This window comes from Diplotaxodon limnothrissa, linkage group LG19, assembly GCF_057381915.1.
Source record: "Diplotaxodon limnothrissa isolate DT_005_m linkage group LG19, D_limnothrissa_male_GT1.1, whole genome shotgun sequence".
NCBI lineage: Eukaryota > Metazoa > Chordata > Actinopteri > Cichliformes > Cichlidae > Diplotaxodon > Diplotaxodon limnothrissa.
In genome coordinates, this window is record NC_140614.1 from 25184104 (window position 1) to 25209682 (window position 25579).

General features: G+C 39.2%; 1 protein-coding gene across 1 annotated transcript; it reads left to right on the forward strand.

Annotated features, from left to right (window-relative positions):
• Nucleotides 1-4250: 4250 nt before the first annotated feature.
• On the forward strand, nt 4251-22406 carry ddhd1a (DDHD domain containing 1a). Its single transcript, XM_085342526.1, has 13 exons — nt 4251-5444; nt 6689-6865; nt 13498-13626; nt 14640-14787; nt 16900-17009; nt 17131-17237; nt 17324-17586; nt 18412-18487; nt 18719-18868; nt 19628-19692; nt 19793-19965; nt 20643-20840; nt 21740-22406. The coding sequence occupies exons 1-13, from the start codon at nt 4799-4801 to the stop codon at nt 21922-21924; spliced, it is 2427 nt and encodes an 808-aa protein (XP_085198652.1). The 5' UTR covers nt 4251-4798; the 3' UTR covers nt 21925-22406.
• Nucleotides 22407-25579: the final 3173 nt, after the last annotated feature.

Genomic DNA, 25579 nt, shown 5'->3' on the forward strand with positions numbered 1-25579 from the left:
TTCCTGCAATATGTCCGCCAGGTATGAAACGGATCAAATGAATAGTTCTTAAGACAAGCAAAGCACTTTGTAGTTTTTTAGGCAGATATCAGAGGATGCCAACTTTCTCAGAATTTCTGAAAATACTCTCAAACTGAGCCCAGGTCCTGCACTGTTGGTGACCTGCATGAGCCCACCTTTTCCATTATATTTACCCCAAATCAGCCCAGTTAAATTCCCTTCCATTTTGCTCATCTACTGCCAGCTCCACCTCAAACTGCTGGGCTCCAGTTTAATCACCTCTGTATGTGTGTGTGGAGGATGGTGGGGGTGGAGGCAAAAACCACACATTACATCATGTATTTACTTATCCAGGTTAGCTAGCGAGTGACATGGAGAGTGGAGCTGGGGGTGAAAGGTGAAGGATTCAGGAGTAAATGAGTCATGACCAAAACCAAAGGGTTGGATTCTGGGGACAAGGTTGCTTAAACACCAAAAGGCGCACAACACTGACACAAAGACTCTGGCGTATCTGCGGTTTGAGCGTAAGAGCGCTAAAACTTTTCACTTGAGCTTCATGTGATTGTTGCAGACAAATTTCTAAACTAATCCTCTGAGACTTCCCAGATGTACACATTTTAAACATAACCCCATAATGTTTCCCAGAATACAGAGTAAGCACTTTGAGATTATTTGCTATTAATGAGAACAATTAGGGGCTCAGGCTTTTGGTAGGATGCCAACTACTGTTTTAACATTTTTTCCTTCCTTGCAAGTGGAATTTGAGCTCTCCAAATTGCTTCCCTTTAGTAACAATGCAGTAAACACCCTCCAATCCTCTCTCAACCATCTGTGCATGGTCAACATCACCTCAGTAACTGCTCGTGACATGTGCTGAAGATTGGCCTTGTAGCGCATCCAACTGCTCCACCTTAGCGAGGTGGTGCAACTCAGAGAAACCGAGCAGATCCGGGGAGGGCAATCTGCAGACCGTTCCATTTAGTGTGAGCGTGGGATTTCTTTATTTCAGTGGGGGGATCCATCATTATGATGCAGTTGGTGGCTAACAGTGTGAAACAGAGTTTAAAAGAAAGAGGGACGGGATGAAAAAAGTAAAAGAAAGAAAAAAAAATTAGGTCAAAAGTAGAGATCAGTGGACGAGCTTCCACTCATTTGTCTGCTATGTCCCAGAAACCTTTCCCTGTCTGTTGGAGTGGCGGTGTCCCCGCGCGGGAAACATCAAGCACATTCCAAGAGTAGGCCCAATTACGGGCAGATGAGGGGCAGTTCTCTTTGTTTAAGAACAAAGCCAGAAGTGACACAACTGATCTTTAAAGGGAGCCATGGCTGGAGGGTTGTTGGGTGTGTGTGTGTGTGTGTGGGGGGGGGGGGGGGGGGGGGGGGGCATCAGTGGGTAGAGGAGGTGACCAGGTGGTTATAAATATCTATTTGGTCAGTTACTGGAAGGGAAAATGTGCAGTTTGTTTGTCATCCACTCATCCAGGTGGTGGGCCTGGTGGTTGCAAAACATCAAGACAGGGGGAGAGAGAGCAAGAGAGAGAGAGAGAAAGAGCAACCTGTTTAGACTAATTCTTATATGAAAGCCACATGTCATCCTCTAGTGTAAACCTGCAGTAAGAGAAAGCTCTTGGCAAGATCTGGTTGCATATTTAACCTGGTAATTATTCTGGTCATACACATTACCACAAAGGGAATTATCCTTGCACTTATGATTATGCAATGTTTGAGCAATTTTTTAATGATTATTACCAATATGAGAATGCTCATGTGGAGTTGACTATAATTTGGGAGGGGGGGGGGGGGGGGCAATTTTCCATAATGCAATGTATAAGTAAGCAACAAAAATGACAGAAAGAAGTAAAACACATTTATGGTTTTATAAGACAATGTGTCGTGGCTCAAATAGTCTTCATATGCTGCTTTTATATGTCTCTATTGCACTCGGGAAATCCACAGTTCCTCCGGAAGCTGATTCTGTGCGGATGCCCCCCCTTTTACAACCACCTCTCAAGCCTATAGGGGTTGTTAATTTGATACTAAAAAGACAGAATTTGGGTGGAGTAACACTTTAATAACTCACATTGTGCAAGTAGTTGTTGATGGCCAGAAGAAAAGAGTGCAGAGGGGCGGGACGAGCTTAAAGTTTAATTCCCACTCTGCAGTAAATTAGAACACAGCAGGGTAATGTCTGTTTATTCCAAATACAGCTGCATGGGCCTCTCTCCTATCTCTCTCTGTCTCTCTCTCTCTCTCTCTCTCTCGCTCGCTTCTCTCCCCACAAACCGCACCACGGCCCCAGGATCACCTGGACCAGCAGTATACACACACAAGTATTGCTAAACAAAACACACATTGTGCAAACACGCGCACTCTGCCTAAATAAACAGGCACATGCATACATGCACGCATAGGCAGATACAAACTCACACTGCACTGATGCACTCTCATACAAACACACCAGTTAGCACTATAACAGATATATTATAATCCACGTTGGGAAGTAGCCAGCAGTCCAAATAGTTCAACTCCTTTTTCTTTTTTTTTTTGCTGTTTTCATGTAGTTAACCACTGAAATGAAAAGCTATTGTGGGCCATAAAATTATTATTATTATTTTTTATTTGCTTTAGCATTAATTCTCTGATGTAATCTAACTGTCTTTGACAACCCCCGCCCTCTCCGCCTGTTATGATACTGACCATAAAGGCATGAAGACATGCCCAGGCAGTGCATCTTGGCAGACACCACCACACTATGTAGAACATGTGCAAAAGGGCAGGCACTAAGTGTTCACATAGTGAAGATGTGGATGAATGGGTAAACTCCTCAAAAGTATTGCTTACTGCTGGGCTATTCATTAGCAAATGTTCAGAGAAGCCATTGAAGAGAAGTTACCTGGCTAGAAGGACATGCTTGCCTGATGGACATAGTACAGAAAACTAAAACTAGGATTCCTTTCGTGTTCCTATAAATAAATAGGTGTTTGATTTTATTTCTTTTGCATTTATTTCCCTGCAACATGGCCAGGGTGTGCCCCATCCCTTGGCTGGTGAAAGCAGGGATCCAGCCCACCAATTCCCCTGAATTGCATAAGCATTTTAAAAAATGGATGAATTTATTTCAGGTTGTAATTTTGTTTGCCTCCACTCTGGTAACAGATGTGGCCAGAGGCCTTGTGCATTCATCTCATTCTCATCAATGTGATATCTGGTTTTTTTTTTTTAAAGAAAAAGAATGCAGCTAAATTAAAAAAAACAAAAAAAAAACAAAAACTAAACTAACAGCATGGTACCAAGATTTCTGATTAGATACATTTAGCTTTAAGACTGACTTGAACTCAGGGATGAAGTGATTAGAACTGATGGTCAAAGGTCAGGATCACTGATACTTTATATTATTAAAAAGAGATATGAACACCATACCTTTAAAAGATATTCCCACATGTATTATTTTGAAGATGGTGGTAGAGATAGCTGTTGACACATTGATGCAAAAAAAAAAAAAAATCATATATAGGTGTTCAAAGGACTAGAGATCTGATGACTGAAAGGCAGTCAGCAGGCACCATTTTTGTTGTAATTACTTTATTAACCTATATTTTGCACAGACACCAAATAAGGCAACATCTGAACTCAGAGTCAGTGTAAATTAGCATAGACTTGTTCAGAGTGATGACCTGATGGTCCTCTTTCAGGATAACAATGGCCCCATCCACAAGGCACGAGAGGGGTACAGAATAGTCTGATGGATCTTAAAATTAGGTGACCTGCTATGTCCTTTTCAGTCACCAGATCTCAAGTCATTTGAACACCTATATATGATTTTTTATTTTTTTTGCATTAATGTGTCATATGTGTCAGACTTTTAAAGGGCATTCAACACTGTCAACTGTTTCTATTAATATGTCCCTATAATAGTTAATTGTGTATAGAAATGTGTTTTGAAAGTGTAAACTTGCAGTTCCTTAAACAGTTCCTAAAGCGGTGATATTAGGAATCTCTTTAAAATGAACAAGTCTTTACTGTCATCTAGTGGGAATTAGAGCATTGTCACGATCATTGCAATAGACTCGTGCCCAACGGCTATTATAGGTTTCTATCTCCATCTAGTGCACGATAAGAACAATTCAGTTTTTAAACAGAGGGCGGAGTGACGTAATGTTCTCACAGTTTCTACGTGCGCGTTCATGGATCCCGTGACCTGCTGTCAAGCACACGCATGCTAGCGCACTACGCGAGATTTGTTTGTCAACGAATGAATCGGAAATTCCACAGTGACCCGGAACACTCAAAGTATAGTGACGGTAATATTTACTCTTGTCAAGCAGCGTTACAGCAAGTCGATAACAGGAAAGTGGTTTGACATGTTTTTATTTCACTTAAAGGGCAAGAAAACTCGTTTCTCGTTTTATCGCTGCAGATTCGCTAATACGCAATTCTCCGAGTTCTCCAGCCGGTATTAGCTTAGCCAGCTAGCAAGCTGGGCTAACAAGGTGATGTAGCGACCGCTGTGGTGCGCTCAGGAAATGTGATGGAAGTTGGTCTAGGCGTGTTTCTTTATGAAAGTTTCATTTTTGGACTAATATGAAGCCTGACGATAGCTGCCGCGGAGCAGTAACCGCTTTCTGAAGGTGCAGTGAGCACAGCGCTGAGGTCGGGTTTCTTGGATAGTTATGAGCAGCATCAACATTACAACCAAAATCCCTCAATTAAGCTCTTTTTATACTAAAAGGTCAGCGCTGACACTACCGGCAACAAAGAGTGAGTTTTGAGAAGCGATGTGTTTTCGTGCTGTCACGAGATGAGTCTCGACGATGAAACACTGCAGGCTGGGATGTCCTCAGTCCAGTCGGGACTGGAAGGGCAGCTGCCGCTTTTACACGCCAGACATCACAGCGCTCAAGGCGGTCTGGTGTTGGATCTGAACTCCCAGGAAGACTACCTCAGCAGTAGCTCTCCTGAGTATGACAACTATGGGAATAACACCGGTCCTCTGTTCGAGAGAAGAAAGAGATCTAGATCCAACAGCTCCAGACATAGATTCAACGAGGTGGTCACGGAGCTCGGTCCGGAGGAAGTGCGGTGGTTTTACAAAGAGGACAAAAAAACTTGGAAGCCCTTTTTGGGCCACGATTCACTTAATATTGAGCTAATGTTTCGGAAACACTGCGAGCTGAACCCCGGTGCAGCATGCCCCCAGGCCAGTGGAAGAGAGGAGGAGAGCGGGTCTAGAGAGCTGGAGAGCACAGGGATGAACGGTGCAGTGCCAGCAGAAACGAGGACCAGCAGTGTGCACGGAGGCCGCGGGTCCTTGGACACATCCACCGTGTCCTCTGATGAGAGGGACGCTGAAAGCATTGAACTCAATGTAGAGTCAGTGTGTGTGCGAGGAGGACTCTATCAGGTTGATATAATACAGAGACAATGCTATCCTGTCTACTGGAAACGTAAGTATAATCACCCCAATGCAACCCAAATTAAATCACCTCTGCATCAGTCACATGTAAAGTAGCTCCTGGTAGAGAATAAGAAACACAACTTCTATTAGTCAAACCTCACGTAGATGTTATGAAAACTACAGAGATCTGCAATATATTAGCTTACAAAACACTTCACACTGTTCTGTAAAAGGTTCTAGTTTAAATGTTAAACCTGTAGCTGAGTATACATTTTCTGTAGACTTTTACTGTAGACTGCATAGTTGTCTTTTCTTTTCTTGTTTTCTTGCAAGCTAAGCACTTCATCTGGCCTTTTTTTCTGGATGTCAGTGTATTGAGCTCAGCTGATCTGCATTAACTAATTCGTGGATATTTCCAGGAAAAGGCAGGGAACAAAGGAAGGCAGTTGCTATAGAGCTTCGGAAAACCTGACCTGAATGAATAGGGTTCATGGTTAACTGGGTCTTTTGAAGCTTAATTTCAAATGACATTTACAGAAGAGGTTATTTTCACAGTTGTTGATGCTGTGGATGCATTGAGACCCTCTCTGTACTCTTTCAGTGTGGTCTGACGGCTACGTTAACAGTTAAGAATGTGAAATAGATACTAAAGGAGGACGTTTGAATAGTCATCCAAAGCATATCAGTTCACAAGTGAGAGATTAGTTTACACAATGGAACATGTATAAAGGTCATTGATATACTATAAGATAGAAAACATCAGAATATTTAGAAAATAAAAAAATAAAAATCAAGGTTGTGTTAAATAGTTCTTAGCTTTAGTTTGGCATATTGCCGACAAGCCTAACAAACTTACTTGACTGAACTGTACCTACTGTCAGTCTATGTGTCTACATTAGCTTTAGAACACTTTGTCTTTAAATAGAAATAGACAGACTTTGAACAGGCTCACTCTGTAGAGAGAGAGAAGTTCTCTTTCTAAGGCAGCCTAATTTAAGATCCTACACTCTTATTCACCACCAGAGAATTACTTAATGATGTCACTCAAGACTGTAATCAAACATGGCCTCTCTGCATTAACCACTGAGACTTTGCCCCCCAGGATTTGTCAGACTTGTTGAGTTACAACGAAAGGATTCAGTTTCCAGAAACCGACTTACTTTCATTTCTACTTGCTAAATAAAACAATATATTTATTCCTTGCCAAAAATTGAAATTTCATGATTCCCATCCATGCAGGAGCTATTTGTTTTGTTTTGGATTTGATACTAGATAATGGCTGTTGTCCTACAGAACAAGACCATATCCCAGTGATGAGAGGCCAGTGGTTTATCGATGGTACTTGGTTGCCATTAGATGAAGACGAAAGCGACCTCATCGAACGGGAGCACCTTAACCATTTCCGTGGGCAACACGTGCAGGATACCTTTGAGATGGATTTGGTTCCCAGGACCATTGATAGTAAAGATGGTGAGCTCTGGGGAAGGGCAAGGGCAGGACAGCCTTAACCTTGGTGCAGTAAATTCTGTAATATAAAGCGTTTAAAGACAAAAATGCGTTAAAGAACACAGCACTGAAGCATCCATTCTTATAACTAACACAATAAATGAACTTATTAACTAGATCATAGCTTAATCTGATGCTGATTGTTGCATTAGCCAGAATGTCTTTGAGTAATAACCTTCCAATGCATCTACTGATGACTGCGAATGCAAGTGAGAAGATTAAATGCTCTCATAGCCATTGCTGGTTATAAATTCCTTTAAAAAGTAAGTCAGTGAAAAACGCACCAAATCTGTGAAACAGTGAAACTAGAATAAAAGTAACCAGAGTCATAAATGAGCAATTTTGAGACAGCTCAAAATTGCTAGTGTAGATGCACGTTCAGTTGAAATGAATGAGGCAGGTGTGTCCATTCATGTGGGTGTAGGTTTTGTCATGTCACCCTTCTAGTATATAGCAGGTGCAACTCGTACGTTCTGGCTGGTCCTCCTCTGAGGGCTGGCTCAAGCGAAATGTAGCAGCATTTAGCTGTGAAAGGCAATAAGAAAGGGGTTCTTTGATTCAGCAGTCTCCTTTACGCAGCCAGATCTACAGGACCTTCACTGGTGATAAGTGTGTGGGTGTGTGATAAATAGAGCAAAAGCAGAGAGAAAAGCATGCAGCAGCTGATAAAGATGGTGGGAAAAGTTTAGTCTTTATTGTAAAAACAAGACTCACAATATCACCAAGGTAATCTGGGACTTGTGTACTACATTGCATACCTTGCTTCAATCTTAGTGACATTACATGTCACTATTTTTCTTCAATTTTTATTTAATCTCAAGACATATAAGAGAAAACGATATAAAGTCGCTCATGTTTGACACGCATTGTGTACACGGACGCTAAGAGATTTAGAAGTATATGGATGCAAGTGTATAAAGTCTTAGTGGAAAGAAGGCTCAAAGTCCAGTTATTTGCAAGGTGAGAGAAATAATGTACAAGGCCACACAAATCGGTTTTGTGACACTTGGCAGACTCTCCATTACTCAATGCGCAGATCATAAGACTTTAACTTGTCTAATGTACTATTGCAAGGGAGAATAACCTACTCACCCTTTGAAAGCCATACGTAAGATATATATGTTAATAAAACCTAAAGAACCATCATTTGCATGTGCATTCATGTAGTGCGTATCTTGGCAACGTTCAAGATCTGCATGGGAAAAAAAAAAGTATTTTCCTCTTATATTTGTAAAAGCATGAAGGGAAAGTGAATGGTAGCTCCTGATAATTCACCTTGTTTGAGTTCCTCCTTCAGGCAGCTTTTAAAGAAATATGTTTTATCTTGAAACTAATCATTTGAAGCCCTGACAACAATAAGGGCTAGCACCACGATCTATAAATGCGTCATTCAATAAGGCAGCAATCCCTGACAGTACTGCAGTAAATACATTCCCCAAGATATCGCTGTCTCCTTTACCTATTGCTACTATTTTTATTGTGTTCCCTAGCGTAGACTAAATGTTAGTGCAGCAGAAGACATGGTAGGCATACCAGTATGCTCTGCAGGTACATCGTCATCAGTGTGGTGCAAGTGCAAAATATGGGCTGATATACTGCTTCTGCTGGTTCTTCTTAAATAATAAACAAGGAAGAGTTAAATCTGATGTGTCACCCATGCGTGATATGGTGTATTTTATGAAGTGAAGATTCATTGTGATTTTTACTGTTATAGAAAATTAAACAATGGCGTCACCCCCTATTTCCTTTTTTTAAATTTTTTTTATTGTTATCGTTTGACACTTTCTTCAAGGAATGCCTGCTGTCATTTGAGTCTTAAGCTGACAGGAATCACAGATGGTGATCACTGGTGTAAGCCAGTAGTAAAAACTATAGGGCGTGTCCAGTATGTCAGCCTTAAAAGACGTCAGGGAAAAAACAAAGCGTGCAGGCTGGACACTGTGTCATCTTTGAGCAATGCAGTGTGTGTCGTTTGACGTAGGCAAGCCTCATAAGTTAGTTTGTGTGCTGCATATTCTGCTACATTTTATTAAACACCAGAGTGTAGGAACACCATGGGATAATTGATGACTGATACATACTTAAAAGAAACAGAAAATTCACACTTAATAACATAGCGTACATTTGACAGATGTATGGTACTGACTTGTGCTTAGGATACAAACAAAGAAGTCATTTGGCAGGAAGAGTCAGGTTTACAGTGTTTACATTCACAGCCTACTGTAACAAAGAGTTGGTAAAGGGATTTGTTTTATCTTATCCGCAAAGATAGTTTTATATTATATGATGCAGAACAGATGAAGGTTATCAGTTCACTGTGACCTGTTTAGACTGCTTCCTCTCATACTCGGTATCTCAATCATAAGGAACCACTTAGTTATGAATGGATCCATCAGTGCTGTAATACCCAAATGCACATTACTGGTAGCTTTTATAACAAAACCCTCCCATACACTCAGCAGTTCTGTCCTCCACAGCTTTTCACCTCTACCAGTATTTGCAAGTCTGATGTCTGGGTTGTCTTTGATTGAATGTTTTAGTGAGACATGTCTTGTGCACTTGCTGATTTGATTAACAAATTTGAGAAAGCCTACATGTTTGTGGAACTGATTTTGTCACGTAGCATTTTTCTTACTAATTAAAATACTAGCATAAATTTAGTAATAAAATCAATAGAGAAAAAATTACCCAGTCATGATAAAATATTATGAATAACCAAGTTTTAGTTTCTATCGAACAGTGGACATATGTGTGTGGTTTTACATGGCTGTTTTCACAAGCTGACACTCATTTATTGAAGGAGAAAATGAAATTAGATCAGTCATCCAATAAGATATGGCAGTAAATTATCCTCATTCTCACCACTTCTAAGCGCTTGCAATTAAACTAAAACACCTACTTATCTCTAACTAATTAAATCATATACAAAGCAATTAGATTATTCACAGTGGAAAGAAATACATCTTCTAATCTGTGCTCCAGGTAAGAGAGGCATTGGAGATAATCTCCCAGATACTTATTCAGAGCTCTTTGTAAAAATGTAGTCAGTAGGTTGGTTTCAGCATCACCTCCTCAAAATGGTTATAAATAGGAACATATGAATTATTCATTAAGTGAAATGGAAAAATAAGTACTGTTAATGCTGTTAGACATGAACTTATGTAGTACACGTAAACAAAAAGAAATAATGGGGATTTGTAGCCTGTATAGTCAGAGTCATGCCATGTGTAGATATTCTCTGTATTTCTTTGATAAGTGTAAAAATGTCGTCTATAGCACATGTCAAACAGTGCTGCATTTTCGGCCTGAAGGCTCACAATAAGTTCGCGTTGTATCAGGACATTTCCTATAGCCACCAGGTCGCTGCGGTAACCAGCGCAGACTCTTAGTCTGTCCTGGTTAAAGTGGTAACCTGACTGCAGCACTACTTGATAGAGCTACTTGTTCAAGAGTGATGACAGCAGTAGTCTGTGTAACACCAGGGTAATGGCCATTACTCACTCACTGTTGGTTGTTAGTTCTCTCCCACCTGCCCCCTTTCTACCTCCCTTTTCTGTTCAAATGGAGTGGATATCAGATGAGTACTAAACCTACATGTCACAAGCGCAAACGCTGCCAAGGTACTGTAAAATACAATTTTATTTTTTCTTCTCCCTAAAAAATCTGGTGTATTAGATCTAGCTTGTATCCCCTTCTTATAGCAGCTTGGTCTCTTTGAAACTTGAGTTTTCTTTCTTGTGTGGTTCAAACTTTTGAAATAATTTGACTATTTAAAAACTAGACCTAGGCTCAGTTAGCAGTTGTTTTAAAGGGAATTTAGGCTGCTTTCTGTGCTGCAGCCTTAACTGGGCCTAGTTGCTAGAACATCTTCCTTTGTGCATATACTTAAGAGTTTTGTGCTATAGTTGTTAGCATTGCTGCTTTTTGGGGAATCCTGCATATGTCTTTTTCATCTCCTTGCTGGAATAGTGAGTAGACAACAGGGTTCACTCAACTACCAGAGCAAGATCCCTAATGCCAGTAGACATGGAATAAATAAGCTAGTCTTCAAAAAAGCCTTTTGAAGGCTTCTGCTGTCTTTAAAAAAAAAAACAAAAAACGAAAAAACTCCTTTCCTCTCCATTTCTTACTCACTCTTTCTTTGCTCTCTTTATCTCAGTCCTCTGGCAGTATGACTGTACCATTAATGAACCACCATCATAAGCTCCCACTTTAAGGGCCATGAACAAAGCTCTTTGTTGAGACCCAAGCACAATTGATGAGCCAAACAGAGAAGCCATTTATGAACAGTTACTATTATAACCCTTAACAGCTTCTTTCAAGTCCATCACTGTCCTAGTTCTGGATTTATTGAATAGAGAAGTCCTGGGGTCTGTGTCCTCATCTTCTAGTAAATCTGAAGCAGCCGATCTAAAGCCTAGCTGCTATATTACATGAAAATTGGATTGTCTTTGCTGCTCTGAGGTGGCCCTGGATGAAAGGAATCTGTTATTTTTGTCAAGACATAGTCAAGAAAAAAGTTGAAACTTTTCGTCAGGAACAAATGTCACAGTCCCAGGCCAGTTTATTTCATTTTATTTCAATTTTGCCTTTTATTCTTATTCCCAATATTTATTTTTTACCTCTCTCCAGATTTGAGATTCTTGCATACATGAAGTTTCTTTCTTCAAGAGTTTCCCCAGTTCCTTCACTCCTTGCCCATCCCTGTATAACAAATACTCTCATCCTGTGTTTCTTGGTCATTCTTGACAGGCTGTTAGAGATCTAGCTCAGTGAGTTCTTTTTTTGGGTTGTCTGTCTGTCCCTGTGTACATTTTGATCCCCTCCTCTTTTACCTTCATTTCCTTACCTGCTGCCTTTCACTGTAAAACAGGAAGTGTTATTTTACAGCACTAAACATCAGTCAACAATTTTCACTCAAACTTTTGATATTAATAAAACCAGTAAAGTGGAGAAGTTAGGCATACTTCCTAGTTTTTTCCTGTTATTAAGTATCTCCTGTTTTACTGTGGATTTGGCTACAGATAAGTCTCAACAGTTTGAGTTGGCCTCAAACTAGTTTGTTTAGAACTGTGCAGCTCTTATAGCAAATGCCACCCTCCTTTTCACCTGTATGGTGTCTTCTGGGTACAGAGATATGAGGTAAGGAGTCTGTTTGAGATGAAACCAGCCTGGTTGGCAAAAGGCGCTCTTCTAAGAAGAACTGCTCGTTTCCCTTTCTTGTTGATTACTGTCAGTATTTGGTGATGCAATTTTAAAATGACCGGAAATATATGTGACAGAGAAAACTTTCTAAGAATTGCCTCAAATGGAAAGAATGTCACAACAAACTATTTTTTTATCTGCCAAATAAAAGTGACAACCTGTCACTTTGCCTGTTCTTTTCAACAAACGTTTCTTTTTTCAATCTCTACAAGTTATCCTCATTTCTTAGAGGCAGTCATTCAGCTTGGGACTGGTTACATTCAAAGTGAACAGGTCTTTAGTACAGTTTAATAAGGGCTTGTCATCACATTACCCATAAAGCAAACCTACCCACAGTGAAAGTATCCTGCCAAGCAACAGTAGACCAGTTTAACAGATGCATCAGCACATTTTAAATTCAGGTGTATTAGAGGGAGCTGGTAAATTCTCAAATTTATTGACAGATGTCTTATTTACTATTTATCTTTCCATTTTGTTAGGAATGTTTAATTAATAAAAATATGGAAATGATGCATAGTTGTGACACATGTTCATTTTTTTCAGTACTCTGTTATTAAGTAAAAACTGCATTTAAACTTTAAGAAATTAGATTCTCTGCGTAATAGTAATGCAGTTCCATTTTTTCCCCAGGGTTTGTGTGACCATATTAAAGAGTTTGAAACTAGAGAACACAATCTGGAAAATGGCATTTTTCCAAGTACTATACTTTTTTGTTCTTAAGGGTTTTAATTCCCAGTTTGGTTCCGAGCAATGTGAAGAAATGTGACCTTCAGCTGCTGTACAATAGTGTGTGAACCAGACAATAGACTGTGCACTGGACCAGTGCATGAGTTTTCCACCAGTCTTGTTCAAATTAATTTGATTGCACAATGCACTTAAAGGACAGAGACATAAATAACTGTTGAGTGAACCAGTCTCACCTATTGCTCTTAGCTTCTGTAGCAAATGGTGCCTGCTCTCTAGTCTACCTCTGCTCTTACTTGCTCTAGTCACTGCATTACACTTTGAATTGAGAACCAGGAGGAAAAAAAATAACAGTAAGAGAACTAAATGTAGATATCAGTACCAAATATATCTACAGCTGATGATGCACAAGGAGGGCAACAAGCCAGAGCTGAAATCTGCAAACATAATTTGTGTTGGTTTGATGTGTTTTTTCTGTCTGCAGATCAATGCTCTGTGCTGCATTTCATCAAGCCGTTAGACTAGTTTGTTCCTACTTTTGCTAATTTGCACCACATTCCTAATTACTGCTTTGTAAATTTGATTTATTTTGATTTTTCCTGTTACCTAAGTTTTCCTTCTATCCCCCCCCAAGACCAATCTCCTTGTGTCCTGTCTTTCCTCTAACTGTTCATGTACTCACTCCTCTCTCTCACTGCCCCCTGCAGCCATCCATAGTCTAAAGCTGAGTCGATCACATGTGGATTGGCACAGCGTGGACGAGATCTACCTCTACAGCGATGCCACAACTTCCAAAATTGCAAGAACAGTCACCCAGAAACTGGGCTTCTCCAAAGGTCTGTAACCACTTAAGGTTTCCTTTATTTATTTACTAGCATTTCTGATGAAAGCACGGTACAGAAACGCATCATATCTGCTTAAATGATTTCAAACTACAATTACTAGCATCCCTTGACTTTACATGCATGTGTTCTACTGTGTAGTATTCAGCCGACACCAGCTTGCTAACACATTGTTATGGTAAGCATATCTGCTAAAGGTTAGCATGAAGTAACTGACTCAAGCCTTACAGATTTCGACATGCACACTTGCATAGGTGGAGAAAATTTTTATTTCAATAAAGTTTATCCTCTTTGCTAAGGATATGCCTATAAAATGTGTGAAGCCAAGTGTTTAGTCAGAAAATCGAATTGATTTCCTATTTCGTGAGCTTGAACAAGCGTCCAGTGCACACAACGACCTGTATATTAATGCATTTGTAGTTTGCATCAGGTATTTAAACGCAGTGTCCTAACTGGATTAGCCCAGGAGGTCACTCTGTGTCCATCTGCCAAGTGCTTAAAGGGCCCATGTGCTACTGAAAAGATAACAAAAAGCAATTGATGTTTGATCCGGATGGATGACTCTATTCTGATCTACAGTCTTCAAGCCCTACAGCACATTAATCTCTCCTGCTTTCAGGTTATTGGACAAAATGGACCTGGTTATTTCAATTTTACCTGAGATGTTCATTTAGTGCTAACCAGGCAGCAGTCCAGTAGATTCTATTACCCTGCTGTGTAACACATGACTAGACTAGATTATAGATTCTAAATAAGGTGACACACTTGGCCCCATTGACACATTGGCAGCCACAATCACAGCAGGGTTCCCAGGTTTCACCTACTGGCCTCTTTGGACTCCATCACTGCAGCTTTTTATAGCTTTCTGGTGAACATAGTTGTAATGTGTTTTTAAATACATAAATTCTACAGAAAACACTAAGTTTAAATAGCTGGGGTTTTTTTTTTCTTTTTAAAGCTTGCTTTTGTAAAATGAAACTCCAACCCCGTCCTTACTTGTCTTTTAGCCTCAAGCAGCGGTACGCGGCTCCATCGGGGTTATGTTGAGGAGGCCTCACCCGAGGACAGACCGCCTCAGACTACGCACATTGTCTTTGTGGTTCATGGCATTGGACAGAAGATGGACCAGGGGCGCATTATTAAAAACACTGGAATGTGAGTTGATACCTGTATGTTTGTTCTTTTTATGATAGCAGTACTTTCAATTTCATTCCAATGGAATCCGGAATAAAATTAAAACCTAGTATAGATGAAGTCAAAGGCAATGTAAGAAAAGTCTTCCTGGGACATACTGTGGTGTAATGTTGGAACTGTCACAGTTCATGTTCTCTCTGCTAAAAACAAACAGTCTCACTTCTTGTTCCTCTTTTGTAGATTCATAGTTTCTCTGTGTGTTAACGTTTCTGTGCTCCTAACTAAGCTTACATCGTTTTGTTGTGGTTTTTTTGCAATGTGATATGATGGATTTGACATAAACCTGACACATACCTGTCTGTCTTCTTTTGTTGCCAATTATGTAGCTAGTGCATTTCTGAAGTGTCAGAGTGCATAACTGAAGCACTGCTCATACAACAGTATCCACTAAATCATTCAGTTTTCCCCCCTCCACTCCTGCAGACTCTGTTTTCTTCTCCTGCCTGATTTTCTCTACCCATCTTTCTCACTCTTGGTCTGCTCATGCCGTTCTGTTAATTTACACTTGCGTTGTTAATGTGTGATCACACAGTGTACCAAACCTTAAAAATAACACACATAGACACAACAGAACAGGGAAATGCAGTTCTATAAAAGTAAGTAAAGAAAAATGACAGGATTCATGTTGCAGAATAAAACCAGCTGTTTCCAGGACTGGAAACATAGGCAAAAATGTGGTTACAGTTTTTGCCCATGTTTCCAGTCCTAATCAGTTCCTAATCAAGTCGTGCCATTCTGTCTCAGTGTTTTATATACTTATTGGTTATATAACCTTCATCTGTCCAGATTTCATGCCAGTGGGAAGATGGATCTCTTTTATTTGGATCTTCTATAGAGCACTCGACACATAAAAACAAAACAGTCAGCTTGATGCTGTGTTGATACTTTACTTGAATAAACCTACTGAGTTTCTTTTGTCTTTCAAAAGTTACATCTGGTTATGAGGAACTTAGAAAATTGTAAATTATGTAGAGCTTAAAATGACAGTGCACAATAGACACTTCTGTCTATAGAAATCTGATAAAGTAAGTTATCACAGCATCAATTTCTCTTTTAAACTCACTGGAGTTCAGCTGTGTATACAGTATTGATCATATGTTGCTTAAGCTAGATGCAGTCCTTTCATATGTCTGTTTTTATCTAAAGGAATAACTGAAATAGCCTTGGACCATAGGTGTGGAAGCTTTAATTACACTTGTGCAGAACTGTCACTGTGTCACAAACTAAGGAGTTAAAGCAGATAAAGTACACAGTCAAGCTGCAATGTAAATGTTTACTGTAAACATATTGTAAACATTTCTTCTATCTTCATGTAGATTATAGCGCACACACTTTCTCAGCCAAGAGAAACAATCATCCTGAAAACCTGATGTATTTGTTTGATTTTTGATTGCTTCTTTTTACCTGAAGTAATATTAGGTATTTGTCTTTTCAGTCTCTTACATGTATGTTGATGAAGCAAATTGTGGTGAGATGTTCCAGTTACAATGTCCTAAAACAAAATCAGACAGTGTAAACCTGCTAATCCTCAAATGCCAAACCTGACTGTCTTCATTAAAGCCAATCTAAAAGCAAGGAAAACCTTACAAAACTTGGGAAAGCTGTAAAGCAGCACTCAGACCTTTGAGCATTTCCCCTGCACTGAAAGTCCTGTCAAAACCTGCATTAGGTGCTCTTTTCACAGTGCAGTCATTTAAAAGCCTCTCCCAACCTCCATTTATCCATGTCAACAACTGCCTCACCCCTCTCTCTTTGTGTATTTAGTGTATCCTGCAAGCTAATGGTGTCCCATATAGGGCTAATAGCAGTGTAGCCTTTGTATGCATGCTGCACAAGGGAAGCAGCTGCATCAGTAAAATGGGCATCATTCTTTTCTGTCTGACAGTCGCATGACTAAGACTATATAGATTTAGACTTCGAATCTGTCGTTATAATAAACTGCTCCTGAGACAAAGTGACAATGACATGGTTACTAAACAGCATATTCCCAAATGCACTCTTAAGTCCTTCAGTTGTATATCTGCAATATTGTTGTTAAATACATTATATGCTGTTTTGTTATTGTATGTTTAGGCTGCGGGAAGGTGTGAGGAAGATGGAGGAGAAACACTTCTCAGAGCACAATGAGGAACATGTGGAGTTCCTGCCTGTCGAGTGGCGCTCCAAACTCACACTGGACGGAGGTGTGCATGCATGTTGTTGTCTTTTGTGGAAGAAATACATTTTTGATGACTGCATATATGAACAATAGTCTGTTGTCGTTAGCTCTTTTTTTTGTGCTCAGATGTGGGTATGTTTCTGCAGATACGGTAGACTCGATCACACCAGACAAAGTGAGAGGACTGAGAGACCTTCTCAACAGCAGTGCCATGGATATCATGTATTACAACAGCCCTCTTTACCGGGATGAAGTAAGAGTCATACAGATTCAGTAATTAGAGTCCCTGGTGCTCTCTCTTCGTCTCTTCTCATTATTTCACATTCTCTCCCTCTCCAGATTACCAAGGGTCTAACAGAGGAGCTGAACAAGCTCTACTCACTTTTCTGTTCACGGAACCCTGATTTCGAGAAAAAGGGTGGCAAAGTGTCTATCGTGTCTCACTCTCTTGGCTGTGTCATCGCGTATGACATCATTACTGGCTGGGATCCCGTGCGGTTTTGTTTGCAGGAGCATCGCGTTGTGGAGGAGGACCTAGACCTTCGCTGGATGTCCTATGAAGAGAGGCACCTTTTAGAGCAGCAGAGGCAAACAAGGAACAGGTAGAGCTTTCCTTTGTAGGTTAATGACACCCTGCGCTGTATGTATAGTTGTGTTCAGTTCAGTTGTGTCTGTTTGGATCCTAAAAGATATGAGTTTAAAGCGGTTAATGTCAAGGAGCCTTGAGAATTGAGTTTTGATACTTTAATGGCAACCCCCTCCCCAATTCAGCTTTGTAGTCGAATTAGATAGGTTAAATTTAACATGTTTATTAAAATATTTTTAAAAAATAGCCACTCATACTGAATTTTAATGAAAAGCTCATAATTAAATGTTTATTTTGCCTCCAAAAATCTGATTAATTGAACTTTACTTTACTCCGAATGTTTCCCTTAATCATCTATGCCATAACATCAGTGGCTCAGTGTTACTGTCACTCAGTTTATATCCTTAAATTTAACATCAAGCCTAATATTTTTGTGTGTGTGCGTGTGTTGGGTGAGCAGTTATATATTTATTTAAAATAAATACGCCATGTGCTGCACGCTGCTCTTCTCGTGCCCTATTTTAAAGTTTTATTTTTACTTGTTTGTTTTTAGTGTGTGTGTGTGTGTGTGTGGGCTGCAGAGTAATACATCAGCTGGCCATTGCCCATCACGCTGTGTGCACAGTGCCATTATTGTGTGCACCATTAACTTTGTAAGACAAGAAAATGCTGTAATAAGGTTTATTGATCTGACTGAAAAGGGGACTTTTTGATGACTGGCCTCTTTTGTTAATAGGGCAATGGGTATCAATATTGAAAGAGATTTTCACGCTGGAGTTTAGAAGTTTCAAATTTCTTTATAAGGTGTAGTTTGGGCTTCTTTACTTGCTTCTTGTTGCAGGTTACAAGAGCTGGAAAATCAACTCGCCACACTTGAGGCCTCTAAACCCTCAGCCCCCCCAGCCCTGAAATTTAAGGTACTATATTGCTTTGTAAAATATCACTACTGTAATGTGTAAGAATCTTTGACAAACTTTTAGGTGTTAAACTAATATGTTCTGTACTCCTAAAATAAATGAATATATGTCCATATAGGAAATAAAACGGAAATTAAATGTGGCATTTACACAACAAATAAATCCTGTCTGTATAAATACGAAAGACTTCTACATTTACAGTAAATAATCTTGGCACCTTTCATTTCTCAGGTAGAGAATTTCTTCTGCATGGGTTCTCCTCTGGCAGTATTTTTGGCACTAAGAGGAATCCGCCCTGGTACCAGTGTTCACCAAGACCACATCTTGCCCACTTCAATCTGTAGCAGGCTCTTCAATGTCTTCCATCCCACAGACCCTGTGGTCAGTACCCTTACTGTACCCATCACTGTCTTGTCCTTTATAGATGAGCAGGAAAGGAAATCGAGAACCGGTTCCCAGTAGTTCAGTTCTTTGGAATTATCGGTCTGCTTACCTATCGCGTCGGCTTATCAGTTCCATTTACACTACAAACAGCTGATTTCAGTTCGTGTGTCTGAGGAGGAAATTAGTGGCGCAGTTTACAGCATGGATATGGACGATACTTTAATTTTTATTTACATTCAGAGCAAAAACAACGGCATTTTGCTGCTAACAGCACTTTGGGTCTTTGCAAGCATCTGCACAGACAGCATGCTAATGCTAAGCTAGCCAAAATCCCAGAGTGATGATAAAGCTTTTTTTTATAGCAGGTGCATTTTTCCCCTTCCGATTAATCTGAATTGGCCTCCATTTGCTGTATTAATTATTAAAGTGAATATATTAGCTGATGAAATTGTTACATTTCAAGTTGATCAATCTCCATACAGTCCTACAGCAGTCCATCTTGACACTTTGGCTGCTCTGTGTCTGGGAAAGTGCACTTAAAGGATAAAAGTTAGCTGTGAGAGCAAACTTAAACTCTGCTGGTGAGCACACGTTTTTTCTGAATGCACATGAAATGTGGTGGATGTAATGTAACTGCTTAAGTCAAGATTTAGTTTTGTCTGCATGAATTTAGAGCGCGCTTTGTTCTGAAGAGTTTAGGTTTTTTGTTTTTTCCACTGTGCAATGTCAATAACTCCTGTTTTACTGCCTTTTTAGGCCTACAGATTGGAGCCACTCATCTTGAAACATTATAGCAACATTGCACCTGTTCAGATACACTGGTAACAATCTGAATTTTATCACCCTGCTATTCCTTGAATGGACTCTTAATATTTTATAAGTAATTATTCTCTGACTATTTGTGGTCTGTGTATTCATCAGGTGTAGCGCCACTAACCCCACAACTTATGATGAGATCAGGCCTACTTTTCTCAACCCTGTTAAAGATCCCACGTCGGATACAGAAAGCATCCCCAGCCCCAGTACATCACCTGTCCTACCCCGGAGGCACTATGGGGAGTCAATCACTAATTTGGGCAAGGCCAGCATATTGGGTAAGTCCAACACAAACTGAGCACATGTGTTTATGTTATTACAAGTGTTTGTTATCCAGCATCAGTTATACACTTTGAAAGAATTTAAAAATAGTCTGTAAGGAAGTTTAGAGTAATGACTGTTCAGGATCAAAGTGTCTGTGGTTGTTCACTACTTCAGGATAAGATTAGATGAACCTGAAGGAACAGACTACTGTGGTAAAAGGTAATTGATGTGTTAGTCTGAAAAAATGCTTAAGTGAGTTTTCGCTGTTGAATTAATAGCCATGTGAATGCGAGGATCCAAGGATTTCCAGCTGAACTTTGCATTGTACTGAGATAATTTTATACACTTCACTCGTCTATGTTCGTAATACTGTCGCTGATCAGTGCAGGTTGTTGACTGTTCTTTTAATTTCTGATGACAACTATGTGCTCAGAATGAGAGCTGGGAAAAAAATCCCTGTGCTATTTGTACTTTGTAATTAATGAATCTATTTTATCCTAAGAGGTCGTTGTATGTAGGTAAGATGAGATTTTTTTTTTTTTTTTTTTTTTAAATCACAGTTTTAGCTCCACAGTGCCATCAAGTGGAAATGAGAGGAATATGCTCCTTTTATAATAATGAATGCATTTATACTTTGAAATCATAATATAGACACTTTACCTTTATCTACTGTCTTATTCCGACACTACAGGAGCAGCAAGCATAGGAAAGGGCATTGGAGGAATCCTCTTCTCACGTTTTTCCCGCTCCAACAGCCAGCCTTCAGTGTCTCTGGGACTTGAGGGTGGAGCAAGTGTTGAAGAAGAGGAGCAAAAGCGCACAGAAAGTCAGTCAGCATACGGCCTCTCTATGTTGACTCGACCCACCTCACCCACTGCTGACACATCCTGTAAGTTCACTTATCCCTCGAGTAATGTTTATATTCTTTTTTTTTTTTTTTTTTTTTTGGTTTGTAAATAAGGCAAAAAAGTATATCATCCACATCCATCTGTTAACTTTCTTATTAAGTATTTTGTTTTTGAAATGGCACTGAGGTTCACTGTACTCAAGATTAGATTAAATCTAATTAAATTAGATTTAAAGATAAATAAATAATGCAGTAACATAGTTATAGTATAGTGTAGTAATATAGTAATGTTTTTTGTTTTTATTTAAAAGAAAAGGATGTTTGTAGCCTCCAGAGAAAGTGACAAACGGCCTACACCTGCATTCTTTCTCATAGCCAGCAGGGGGCGACTGCTCTTTGCATAAAGAAGGAGGATAGAGTAGATGTCTATGAAAATAAACCTACTGTTCTCTTGATTCGTGATATTAATGAGTTTAGTCTAAAAATATGAAAATGTGAAAAAATACATAAATAAAAATGATGTCTTCAGGGTCATGGTAGTTCTTTTTAGAACTGAAGAAGCTTCGCGGATGAGAGGTGATATGTCTTTTAAGAAATGTAATGAAGTCCAGTCACTTTCTTTCCAAGCTCCTTAGACTAAATAAAAATGATTTTTTATTTGTAGTAAGTGAAGTTAACGGATACTGGATAAAGCAGAGTAATCTAGGGCATGTCTGCTGTGTGATGAACAAGGCACTACTATCAGCATGATGTGCCCTTGGTTTCCAGGCAGATTCACACTTTCACTCACTACGTGCTCGGTCGACTAGATGTCAGTGTGGCTATGGACATCTTTTATGTGCAGGCTATTGATGTCATGTGGTGTCTGTTTTTAATCATGTATTATTATGCATTTGTCTTGATACTTCCTGTTTTTACTCATTTGTTTTTCTGTCTTGCAGTGGAGCTTGAGCGTCGCATTGACTTTGAGCTCAGAGAGGGTCTGGTTGAGAGCCGCTACTGGTCAGCAGTGACCTCACACACAAGCTACTGGTGCTCACATGACATAGCTCTCTTCTTGTTGACCTTCATATATAAACAGAAGGCGACACCCTCTAACCCAGCAGATACCCCGGATCCAGAGTGAGGCAGCATGCTTTTTAAAACGGAACACAACACTGAAAGAGTGAAAGCATCTCTTGTGACACATAAAGTGACTTTGTTCATTACTTTTTCTTGCTTACAAACTTAAATACGCTAAGAAAATCCTGTCTTTGTTTGGCTCCCGATCAAGCACTTTTAATACTTGGGAATCATTACTTACAGACTCAGAACTTTCTTCCAAACTTTTCATCTTTTTTGTTTGTTTTTTACGTTCTGCACAATTGCTTACCCTGATGGTGGATCCGGTGGACCAGGAACTCTTATTTAGGAACAAAAGCACTGATGCATAGGTGATTGTTGCACCCAGAGGAAGAGACTTCTAACTTCATTCCCAGTGTGAATTTCGACAGCTGAACTGTGTCTATCACGTCCATCGATTTCATGTAAAACAATACCTAAGTCAATTTGCTCAGCTACAGACTCTGTCTGAAACTTTGGGGCACATTTGACTAAGCCTCAGTCACTAAGGTGTCAAGTTATGTCTGATATTTTTGTTTGTTTGTTTTTCTCTGTTACACAAATGCGCGCACACACACAAACATAAAGAAAAGAACATTTTTGGCAAAGTTCTCTTCTTCAAGTTGAATATTTAGCTACTGCATGCTAAGAAACCCATGGGAGCAAACAAAGGCAATGTGTAATATATAATATTTCTTTACTTTCCCACATAAAAGACACATAATGCATTATAATTAAATCATATTATTTTGGCAAATTATTATAATTATTATTATTTTGGTACTTTTTTCCCCTCTATTTTTTTAAATTTTCAATTATTTGAGTCTTGAAATAGAGTGCACCAAATAAAGCCCAAGTAAAACACTAGTTTTATACTGCACAAATAGAGTATAACATTTTCCTTTGTGTTTAATCGTCACTGATAAATAGTGCAGTACCAAGGGGGCAGATGTGTCTTACAAACACAGTGACTAAATTGTATTTACTTATTTTCTTACAGTGTAGAGATCTAAACCATAGTCTAAAATCTAAATCTTACATACTCACTCGAAACAATATCACTATTTCCTCCTAAATACAAGCTTCTATTTTAGGGATAACTTATGGAGATGATTTTTGCCCGCGTGGCTTTGTATTGATGAATCATTGATACTAGATGTATTTTTTCTTAAAACAAATACAGAAATATTTTTTTCCTAGTAACTTTCGGACACTTTGGGGATCTTAAACTGGATGTTACCTCAGAAAAAAAAAAGGGATTTGAGCTTGTGGCCAAATAACTTGTATGTGTCACCTTTTATTAGATGCCCTGCTCAATTAATGCTAAGGCAAAATTGTGGTTGGCCTGGAGTTAAAAAAGTAGAGTAGATTATTTAATTTTTAAACGTTACCTTCATTATAAAAACAAATGTCTTGTTTGCCTTTTTTTGTCCACAGTTCACACTTTGCTAGCTTGATCGTTTACTTACAAATTCAGTTGAAATAGAAAAGAAAGATGACAAATGATGGAAAATCATAAAATTTTATATATAAAAATATAATAGTAGTACTGATGGGGGTTATTGTAGCTATAATTCCAAGTACTGATTCAGCACAAGTTAGTGCTTACTCACTTTGCATGGTGTCAAATTAATAGTAAATGGATTGTTGGGACAAGAATAATGCTGCGTGCCAACACACATCCAAGAAACTTTATTCTGACTAAAAACGTGTGATTGCTTTTGGCTTTTCTAATGAATAGATTTTATTTGCTGTAGATTATGAAATGAAACTGTCCTCGTAAATATTTATGTGACAGACGAGCCTTTCTGTCATTGTCAACTTTAACTTGTGTTCTGCTTATTGTAATGTAGTAATCAGTTGTTTTTGAATTTGTTATGGTGCAAGCTGCAGCTTTACTGTGCCACACAAGGGCTGTCGCTGACTGTCGTTTCTTTAACTTCTGTGTTATGTGTACAAAGGCCTACTGACTTAAACCAGGCTGCCTTGTGGAGATCACCTGATAGGTAACCAGGAAGTAGTGCAGAAGCTGGGTCTAATAAGGGAGGGGGGTAGTTAAGTGTTACTGTATTTGATCTGGTGGCTCTTGAACATTCATGGGCTATAAATTGCACAGAAACTATTTTAACACAGCCCGTTTTTGACTTTTTATTTATTCTTTACTTCCCGTCTGTTACGGTGCATAAAACAATCTGGATATGTATTTCAAATACACAGTGCTGTTCTTACTTTGCATTCATTGAGTCAAACATTGTGAGTTTCAACACAGCAAATACGTAGTTGTAACAATAACATTGTTTCTAAAACTTGTGTGAAAATTTGCACATTTTCATATTTAGGCTTATTTTCAAATGTGTCACAGGCAAGAAACTGGAGCGCATTAAAGATAATTTTGGTAAAATATGCTGTAAGTTTTACTGTATGAGATGTTGATGTACAACATTTTGAATGACAACAATACATTTTTTTTTTTTTTTTGTCTTGTCAAAGATACCACAAGTATCAGGGAAATGTCTGCTTGTACATTTTTTGTAGGTTCAACACTCTTGTCAATACCAGATTAAAGCCATAATTAAACAGTTTAGCACAGGTGTCCACAGACTAAAGACCTTTATAAATGGCTTTTGGGGAAATGGATGTACATTAAACTGTGGGTGTGTTGAATGAAATGGGATGATGAGGGATATGGTGATCTGGAGAAATGTCCCAGGAGCTGTGCAATAACTCATGCCTGTATTGGATTCTAACTGCCATCCAAAACACTGTATAAATGTCCTTTTTATAAAGTATTCCAATTTGGATGTAATCAGTACTTCATTAACTGTCTTTTTTTTTTTTTTTTTTTTTTTTTTTACTTTTAATAATCAGAGTAAAATATTGAGATTGGAAACTTTTTTTGTGGAGGAGGACGATGCTTTCATTTCTCATTTCCAGACTGAGGACAAAAGCGTTTGTTCATCTGAAACTCAGACCAGATTCTTTCCGAGGCGCCCCCTGAAGTGAACAACAAAGCTGACTTATAGATTGTGAATAGCCTGCATTGTATTAAAGCTGTTGTGGCTTCCACTGGGGGCGAGTTTAATGCAGTTTAGCAACATCTGCAAAGGCGAGGCTCACAGATGGGACCAGTTAGAGGTGACTCACAAAAGGCCCTGTTGTTCTGTGTTTGACCACAAGAGGTCAGTCATTGGTCATCTAATGATAATACTCAAAAAAACAGGACCACAGTGACCAGCTGTCCAGTGTCCTTCCTCTTAAGTCATTTCCATCTATTGCTCTTACCTAGTTGAGCTATTTTTGGCAGTATTAATATGCTTAAATATATTCATGACTGCTCTGTTGTGTTCACTTATATACCTTTAAGGAAAAATGGAATGTACTACAGCCATCTACAACCACAAATGCCAAAAAAAACCAATAAATGTGAATCCCTGAGCACCCCGCTACCTCCTACCCTTACCTCCTTCACTGCTCTGCTTCCTCCACTATACCTCCTCTGTCCTCATCCACATCACCAGCAGCCAAGCCAGCTCTCCATCTGACTCTCCTGCTCTGCATCTGGCTGACTCAAATGTTTACTCTGCAATTAAAACACAGCCTATAAAAGGCAATGGGTCGACTGCCAGACACTGACGAGGTGGTCGGAGCTGCAAGGAGAGCGGTTATAAATCGCTTTGATG

What these genes read in the sequence shown, in the direction of transcription:
- ddhd1a (XM_085342526.1), top strand. Translation starts at nt 4,799, where the DNA reads ATGAGTCTCGACGATGAAACACTGCAGGCTGGGATGTCCTCAGTCCAG. An exon ending in GACCATTGATAGTAAAGATG is followed by an intron (nt 6,866 to 13,497) that starts GTGAGCTCTGGG and finishes TGCCCCCTGCAG; the next exon opens with CCATCCATAGTCTAAAGCTG. An exon ending in CAGAGGCAAACAAGGAACAG is followed by an intron (nt 17,587 to 18,411) that starts GTAGAGCTTTCC and finishes TTCTTGTTGCAG; the next exon opens with GTTACAAGAGCTGGAAAATC.